This window comes from Callionymus lyra, chromosome 6, assembly GCF_982586985.1.
Source record: "Callionymus lyra chromosome 6, fCalLyr1.hap1.1, whole genome shotgun sequence".
Lineage (NCBI taxonomy): Eukaryota > Metazoa > Chordata > Actinopteri > Syngnathiformes > Callionymidae > Callionymus > Callionymus lyra.
Genome location: NC_141823.1, coordinates 996,535 through 1,005,554, shown reverse-complemented (window position 1 = coordinate 1,005,554; position 9,020 = coordinate 996,535). Strand labels below are relative to the sequence as shown.

General features: G+C 48.0%; 2 protein-coding genes across 4 annotated transcripts in view; both read left to right on the top strand.

Moving 5' to 3' along the window:
* Window positions 1-616: 616 nt before the first annotated feature.
* tfb2m (transcription factor B2, mitochondrial) lies at window positions 617-7,270 on the top strand. The gene is made up of 9 exons (XM_087792993.1): window positions 617-772; window positions 1,025-1,253; window positions 3,039-3,225; window positions 3,842-3,933; window positions 4,653-4,797; window positions 4,859-5,007; window positions 5,900-5,989; window positions 6,076-6,257; window positions 6,899-7,270. Exons 2-9 carry the CDS (start codon window positions 1,041-1,043, stop codon window positions 7,125-7,127), a joined length of 1,287 nt encoding a protein of 428 aa, XP_087649119.1. The 5' UTR covers window positions 617-772; window positions 1,025-1,040; the 3' UTR covers window positions 7,128-7,270.
* A 212-nt stretch (window positions 7,271-7,482) lies between these two features.
* The window catches only part of cnsta (consortin, connexin sorting protein a), a 14,601-nt gene continuing 13,063 nt past the window's right edge, over window positions 7,483-9,020 (top strand). For 2 of the 3 annotated variants that reach the window (XM_087792991.1, XM_087792989.1), the window contains exon 1: window positions 7,483-8,013. The gene's annotated coding sequence lies outside the window, so the exon portion shown is untranslated. The remainder of the gene's footprint in view (window positions 8,014-9,020) is intronic. The other variant, XM_087792990.1, reaches the window with a different exon arrangement.

Here is a 9,020-nt window from a genome sequence, read left to right as displayed (position 1 = left end):
AATAAGATTCAACTTCAAAGGTTAAACACATCCTATATTGACAGGTACAGCAACAGGCGCATCAATTGCATCAACACAGTGGTTGACACTGAGAGGTGAGGCACTGCCTCCCCTGCCTCCCCTGAGCGCACATCCCTGCACGTTAATGTCTTTTGTTTGTTTTCTTTAAAACGATGTTTGGCTCAGAAGTCAAATGATAACGTTTCAAAAACACAGACACAGTTGTTTGTTTGTTTTTGTTATTTTTAAACAATCACGCTTGACAACTTCAACATTTCTGTTTGACATAGATCTGACCTCTGAAACGTTCAAACGAAAATGTATTATTTATTCATTTGAAATGATCGCGAAACATTTTAAAATCCAGGTGAAGGTCAACAAAGGTCATCGTACAAAAGACCACTAGATGTCACTGTTTTCCATATCATTGCGATGCTTCAGTCATTTATGTTCTTCATTTTCCATGTTTAAAAAGACTGGGGCCCACGTGACACGTTCAAAGTCATGCACGTGCGCGACACGATCTACCAAATCGATATAAAACCAAAACCGTTTATGAATCGATTGTCGAAGTTTGTCCTCGTTCAGTTGCCGTAAGAGCATGGAGCCCGGCGGCAGGGCGCTGCGCATGCGCACACGCGGGTGTAAGCGTGCACAGCTACACGTTTTCCGTCAGTTCAATGTCACGCTGTTGTACACACACAGCAGCGAACGAGGCTCGAGCACAAGTCCTGAGTTGACCTTCCTGGTGACCCCTGACCTCGGCGACCAGGTACGAGACATTAGTGATCTTTAGTTTGTTACATTTCAAGTGTTGCTGCGCAGTTAGCTCGTCGGCTAATGTTGCTAACTCTGTGTAGTTGCTAACACGACACTGTCGTCACGTGTGTTGTGTGTTTAATCAAAGTGATCACAATCGATACACTTCACCTTTTGCTCGTGTGTAGATTCTCTGGTCACATGACTCTGTCCAGGACTCGCGTGGACTCGCGTGGATCCTCGTCAACTCGTGTCTCTGCTTCAGGTCCTTCAGGTCCATCATGTTCGTCCACTTGTGTCGAGCTCTGCTGACCCGCTCGCCCGGATCCATCAGAACCTGCCTCCATCATCATCGTCAGCTGGTGACCTCTCCTCGAGCCTTCAGTCTGGACGCTCTCAACTCTGGCCCGAGTCGACCTTTGACCCAGCAGCCCCTGACGGAGCAGAGCTCTTCTTCGTCAGTTCTCACCAGGAACCTCTCGGCCTCCGTGAAGGTGCGTCAGTTAAACCTGGTCAGTGTTCTGAGTGACTCGGGTCAGGCTGTTAAACCTGGTCAGTGTTCTGAGTGACTCGGGTCGGGCTGTTAAACCTGGTCAGTGTTCTGAGTGACTCGGGTCAGGCTGTTAAACCTGGTCAGTGTTCTGAGTGACTCGGGTCGTTCTGTTAAACCTGGTCAGTGTTCTGAGTGACTCGGGTCAGGCTGTTAAACCTGGTCAGTGTTCTGAGTGACTCGGGTCGTTCTGTTAAACCTGGTCAGTGTTCTGAGTGACTCGGGTCAGGCTGTTAAACCTGGTCAGTGTTCTGAGTGACTCGGGTCAGGCTGTTAAACCTGGTCAGTGTTCTGAGTGACTCGGGTCGGGCTGTTAAACCTGGTCAGTGTTCTGAGTGACTCGGGTCAGGCTGTTAAACCTGGTCAGTGTTCTGAGTAACTCGGGTCGTTCTGTTAAACCTGGTCAGTGTTCTGAGTGACTCGGGTCGTTCTGTTAAACCTGGTCAGTGTTCTGAGTGACTCGGGTCGTTCTGTTAAACCTGGTCAGTGTTCTGAGTGACTCGGGTCAGGCTGTTAAACCTGGTCAGTGTTCTGAGTGACTCGGGTCAGGCTGTTAAACCTGGTCAGTGTTCTGAGTGACTCGGGTCAGGCTGTTAAACCTGGTCAGTGTTCTGAGTGACTCGGGTCGTTCTGTTAAACCTGGTCAGTGTTCTGAGTGACTCGGGTCAGGCTGTTAAACCTGGTCAGTGTTCTGAGTGACTCGGGTCGGGCTTTTAAACCTGGTCAGTGTTCTGAGTGACTCGGGTCGGGCTGTTAAACCTGGTCAGTGTTCTGAGTGACTCGGGTCGTTCTGTTAAACCTGGTCAGTGTTCTGAGTGACTCGGGTCGTTCTGTTAAACCTGGTCAGTGTTCTGAGTGACTCAGGTCAGGCTGTTAAACCTGGTCAGTGTTCTGAGTGACTCGGGTCAGGCTGTTAAACCTGGTCAGTGTTCTGAGTGACTCGGGTCGGGCTGTTAAACCTGGTCAGTGTTCTGAGTGACTCGGGTCGGGCTGTTAAACCTGGTCAGTGTTCTGAGTGACTCGGGTCGTTCTGTTAAACCTGGTCAGTGTTCTGAGTGACTCGGGTCGTTCTGTTAAACCTGGTCAGTGTTCTGAGTGACTCGGGTCGGGCTGTTAAACCTGGTCAGTGTTCTGAGTGACTCGGGTCGGGCTGTTAAACCTGGTCAGTGTTCTGAGTGACTCGGGTCAGGCTGTTAAACCTGGTCAGTGTTCTGAGTGACTCGGGTCGGGCTGTTAAACCTGGTCAGTGTTCTGAGTGACTCGGGTCGGGCTGTTAAACCTGGTCAGTGTTCTGAGTGACTCGGGTCGTTCTGTTAAACCTGGTCAGTGTTCTGAGTGACTCGGGTCGGGCTGTTAAACCTGGTCAGTGTTCTGAGTGACTCGGGTCGTTCTGTTAAACCTGGTCAGTGTTCTGAGTGACTCGGGTCGGGCTGTTAAACCTGGTCAGTGTTCTGAGTGACTCGGGTCGTTCTGTTAAACCTGGTCAGTGTTCTGAGTGACTCGGGTCGTTCTGTTAAACCTGGTCAGTGTTCTGAGTGACTCGGGTCAGGCTGTTAAACCTGGTCAGTGTTCTGAGTGACTCGGGTCGGGCTGTTAAACCTGGTCAGTGTTCTGAGTGACTCGGGTCGGGCTGTTAAACCTGGTCAGTGTTCTGAGTGACTCGGTGGCGCCCCCTGCTGGACCATCTTGAAGCAGACATGTTAGTGACACACACGTGTGTGTTCTCCAGGGTCAGTACCAGCTGCTGTGCCAGGACCACCTGGACCTGGGCGAGGTGGAGGAGAACCGACGACAAGCTCTGTCCTGTTTTAGTAGAAAGCATTATATTGTGGACCCGGAGGTGGCCTTGAGGTACGTGGAGCACCTCGGACCGGACCTGTGGCACAACCAGTGCGTCATCTTCGAGAGTAACCCAGGTGTGTGTGTGTGTGTGTGTGTGCACGAGTACTGCTGCTCAGGTGTGTGTGTGTGTGTGTCTGTGTGTGTGTGTGTGTGTGTGTGTCTGTGCACGAGTGCTGCTGCTCAGGTGTGTGTGTCTGTGTCTGTGTGTGTGTGTGCACGAGTGCTGCTGCTCAGGTGTGTGTGTGTGTCTGTGCACGAGTGCTGCTGCTCGTGTGTGTGTGTGTGTGTCTGTGTGTGTGTCTGTGCACGAGTGCTGCTGCTCAGGTGTGTGTGTCTGTGTGTGTGTGTGTCTGTGCACGAGTGCTGCTGCTCAGGTGTGTGTGTGTGCACGAGTGCTGCTGCTCAGGTGTGGTTCTGTGTGTGTGTGTGTGTCTGTGTGTGTGTGTGTGTCTGTGCACGAGTGCTGCTGCTCAGGTGTGTGTGTGTGTGTCTGTGTGTGTGTGTGTCTGTGCACGAGTGCTGCTGCTCAGGTGTGTGTGTGTGTGTCTGTGTGTGTGTGTGTCTGTGCACGAGTGCTGCTGCTCAGGTGTGTGTGTGTGCATGAGTGCTGCTGCTCAGGTGTGTGTGTGTGTGTGTGCACGAGTGCTGCTGCTCACCTGTGTGTCTGCTGCTCACCTGTGTGTCTCTCAGGTCCAGGGGTTCTGACCCGGTGTCTGCTGAACGCTGGCGCTCAGAGAGTGGTGTGTCTGGAGAGCGACCTGTCCTTCATACCTAATCTGCAGGTGAGGCTCGACCTGTTGTGAGATGGATGAGAGAGTAAGAGTTTGAAATGATCCTGAAAGAAACTAGAGAAGCAGAAATGTAAGTTCTTCTACTAGAGCGGCTCAGAGTATGAACTGCAGAAACACATCCTTGTTTACACACAAAATAAACACAATAGTGTAAACAAACACATTATAATGTTGTGACATCATTTGAGTTTATTTTCTCACTTGTTTGAGTCAGTTTTGTTCAGAGTTAAACTAGAAACGTTTGTCAAACACCAGCTTCCTCAGTTTGACTGACATCAGTCACTCAAGTACTGACTCGACCCTGAACTTTATCATCAACAATCACCAGAGTTTGACTTTTGTCCACATTTAGCTTCAAAGTGTTTTCATTGTTTGATTTCTAAACCCTTGACTAAGTTCAGCCTCGGATCAGCTGATCAACAGCTGGATGTCATCAGCAAACATGAGAAACATCAGGATTCGACCAGAGGAATCAAGTACAAACAATAAAACACCCAGAACAGAACCTTGAGGGACTCCACACAACACATGATTCAGATTTGATTGACAGATGAAACGGAAGGTATGAGAACCACTGGAACACAGACCCAGACGGTCTTCATCCATCAATGGGTATCGGATTCTTGACCGACCCGGAGTCACAGACTTGAGTTACTCTTGTTACCATAGTAACGTGTGTGTGTGTGTGTGTGTGTGTGTGTGTGTGGCAGACGCTGGAGTGTCACGTGGACGGTCAGATGAAGGTGGTCGGCTGTGACTTCTTCAAGCTGGACACGTCCGGCGACTTCAGCAGGACCATGACCAGCGACCAACTCTTCGGCGACCTCGGCATCTCTCGGGTCAAGTGGACCGACGGTGAGCTTCAGAACTCTAGTCGCGCTCACTGCCTGGTGCTGAACGGTTTTGTGGGCTCCAGACGTCCCGGTGAAGGTGGTGGGCGTCGTGGTGGGCAAGCACACCCGCAAGCAGATGAACCAGCTCATGTACAACCTGTTCGAACAGGCGTCCATCTACGGCCACGGACGCGTGGAGCTCAACATCTTCATCAGCCAGCAGGAGTACGAGGTACTGACCCGACCCGCCACGCAGCAGACTACACTTGGTCGACCAGAACACTTGCTAGAACTACATTATGTATCCTGCTAGTTAGCTAGAAATACAATGTCATGTAGCATGCTAATTAGCTAGAACTACAATGTCATGTAGCATGCTAGTTAGCTAGAACTACAATGTCATGTAGCATGCTAGTAAGCTAGAACTACAATGTCATGTAGCATGCTAGTTAGCTAGAATTGCATTATGTATCCTGCTAGTTAGCTAGAACTACAATGTCATGTAGCATGCTAGTTAGCTAGAACTACAATGTCATGTAGCATGCTAGTAAGCTAGAACTACAATGTCATGTAGCATGCTAGTTAGCTAGAACTACAATGTCATGTAGCATGCTAGTAAGCTAGAACTACAATGTCATGTAGCATGCTAGTAAGCTAGAACTACAATGTCATGTAGCATGCTACTTAGCTAGAATTGCATTATGTATCGTGCTACTTAGCTAGAACTACAATGTCATGTAGTATGCTACTTAGCTAGAACTACAATGTCATATAGCATGCTACTTAGCTAGAACTACAATATCATATAGCGTGCTACATAGCTAGAACTACAATGTCATATAGCATGCTAGTTAGCTAGAACTACAATGTCATATAGCATGCTAGTTAGCTAGAAATACAATGTCATATAGCATGCTAGTTAGCTAGAAATACAATGTCATATAGCATGCTACTATGCTAGAATTGCATTATGTAGCATGCTACTTAACTAGAACACGTCGATCACACATCAACATGTCCCGCATGACAACCCTAAAACATTATGAACATCTGATGAAGGTCTCCTGACGTGGACGTTCTTACGTTGTGAAGCAGGATCCTCTCGCTAACAAGTGTTCCCTCAGAAACTGGTGGCTCTGCCTGGAGACTTGAAGAACTACACTGCCTTCGGCGCACTCTGGCAGATGTGCTGTGACATCGAACTGCTGCACAAGGTGTGTGTGTGTGTGTGTGTGTGTGTGTGTGTGTGTGTGTTGTGTGTGTGTTTCTTGGTTTCAAGCTGACTGTGATCTTGGTCCAGGAGCCGTGCTCGTCCTTCCACTGCAGGCAGCGGAGAAAGCCGGACACCATGTGTCTGGTGCGCCTGCGTCCACGAGCCGACCTGTTCTCCGGAGGCCTGACCCCCAACAACTCCCACACTCTGCTGGTGATGGTCAAACAGTGTCTGGTCAAGAGGAAGGCGCGACTGCTGGACCAACTCAAGTAAGAACCCACGCGCTTGTGACTTGAGGTTTGCTATGTAGCATGCTACTTAGCTAGAACGTCATTATGTAGCGTGCTACTTAGCTAGAACGTCATTATGTAGCGTGCTACTTAGCTAGAACGTCATTATGTAGCATGCTACTTAGCTAGAACGTCATTATGTATCATGCTACTTAGCTAGAACGTCATTATGTAGCGTGCTACTTAGCTAGAACGTTATTATGTAGCATGCTACTTAGCTAGAACGTCATTATGTAGCGTGCTACTTAGCTAGAACGTTATTATGTAGCATGCTACTTAGCTAGAACGTCATTATGTAGCGTGCTACTTAGCTAGAACGTTATTATGTAGCATGCTACTTAGCTAGAACGTCATTATGTAGCGTGCTACTTAGCTAGAACGTTATTATGTAGCATGCTACTTAGCTAGAACGTCATTATGTAGCGTGCTACTTAGCTAGAACGTCATTATGTAGCATGTTACTTAGCTAGAACGTCATTATGTAGCATGTTACTTTTCTAGAATTGCATTATGTATCATGCTAGTTAGCTAGAACTACAATGTCATGTAGCATGCTACTTAGCTAGAGCTACAATGCTACACTTGGGAGGTCTGGATCTGACCAAGACTGGTCTCTGCAGCCTCTGGTATCCTGACAGCGGCGCTAACCTGCTGGAGAAGATGGGAATCTCTGAGGAAACCTTGACCGGACAAGTTCACCCGGAGGAGTTCCTGCAGCTCTTCAAGCTCATGGACCAGAGTCAGGAGTTCACGCAGAGCTGGCTCTACAAGGAGGACCTGGAGAACACGGAGCTGAGCGGCTGGGGTCAGAGGTCGCAGATGAGCGGCGGGGTCAGAGGTCGCAGATGAGCGGCGGGGTCAGAGGTCGGAGCAGGACTTGAACGTGGCTTCACAGGAGAAGCTCAAGAACTCTGGAGACACGAGCAGAAGTTTGTGTGAAGAATCACTTTTATAAACATGTGTATTTAATGAGGATTAAAATGTTCCACAAACACGTTTGTTTTCATCCGACAACACGACCTTCAGTCACAGGTGAAGGTCAAAGTTCATCAGAAGGTTACGAACCATCAACATGTAAATGATTACTTTGAACTGTTCAGAACAAATGGTTCAATTCTGGGAAAAAGCAACATTTTAAATGTTGAATGTAATGTTGTGACGTCACTGATGGACTGTAATTACAGCAGCGTCCAGTAGGTGGAGACACACGTCCAGCCCTGTTGACAGCTCGCCGCTCCTGTCTGTCTCTCTTCTGTCCTGTCTCTCTCTCTCTCTCTCTCTCTCTGTCTCTGTCTCCCCCTCTCTCTCTCTGTCTGTCTCTCCCTCCCTGTCTGTCTCTCTCTTCTGTCTCACGTCAGTCTGATGCCGGAATAACAACCTCAGTGTCTTCACTTCTTCTCTCGGTTGGAGACGCGGATGCTAAGCTAAGATGCTAACGCTCGCCGAGCAGGTTCGACTGCAGGTTCCGAGCGCGAGTGGACTCTGGACCGGGCGGGCTGGTGTCACGGAGCCCACGAGGACGATGTGTGTCCGTCTCTGACCGTTTGAACCAGTGACACGTCGTCCGGCTGCTAGCGTTAGCAGTTAGCATCACAAACATCTGACCGTTCAGCATTCAGGAGACACGTGACCAGGTTACCTGTCCAGGTGAGACTCCTCCTGCCTGCGGACGGTTCGTGACACTCGAGAGACGAACCAGGTGTCAGTTGAGGTTCTCTGGACCGGTTCTGAGAAGGTGAGACTCGAACTCAAGTCTGCTTTGTTTTGTGACTAAAAGTGAAGAAACGAGTTAATGTTCGTCAGGTTAGTGAGGTCAGAGGTCATGTTGTCAAGAATACTTCTGTGTCACGTTTGTCATAAGTGTATTTATTATTGTGTAGTGTGTATTTATTTATTATTGTGTAGTGTGTATTTATTATTATTGTGTAGTGTGTATTATTTGCAACTATTTAAGATATGAAACCATGAAAATCTTTACATCAGAAAATACAACAAAGGTATCGTTTGAGTTATTTTGTTCATTGAGACTCGTGGGTTCTTGATGTTTGACCCCTGATGGGGTTTGACCCCTGATGGGGTTTGACCCCTGATGGGGTTTGACCCCTGATGGGGTTTGACCCCTGACGATGATCGACCCCTGATGGTGACGACCCTGAGGAACTGACCTCTTCCATTTATTTCTGGAGTGAAGCAGGCGTTTGTGATGGAAAGAGTTCTTTGGTTCCGAGCCTCACAGAACCAGCTCAGTTACTTCCTCTATTGTGTGTTCCGACCCGATCTCCTCCGGTCCATTGAAGGCCCGGTTGTCCTTCATTATTCATGCTCTCTGTGGAGTCGGGTCAGGTTGGTTCTGAGTCTCTCGGTGTGTTCTATAAGTTGACCTCCTTGGCAGAGGTAATGCTGGTTCTGCTCAGGAATGAGGCTGGACTGGTTCTGACTCGCTTCTGCACTCCTGTCATGAACTGATTTGTGTGTTTACTGTGAGACCCTCGGGGTGAAGCTTCTGGTTCTGGTGTCAGCAGAATATTTGACATTTCAAACATGTTTTGACCGTCTTTGAATATTTTTATAAATAATTGTTTTTAATATAATTTTAAATAAGTAAGTTTTATTCTAATAATTAAATATCTCTTTGAAAAACAAACCATTTATTTACACATAGTTTAACATCGAGTTCCAATCGTTCAATAAAACATTTTCTAAATTCAATATTTCTTTTAGTAACATTTATTTTCTTAATAT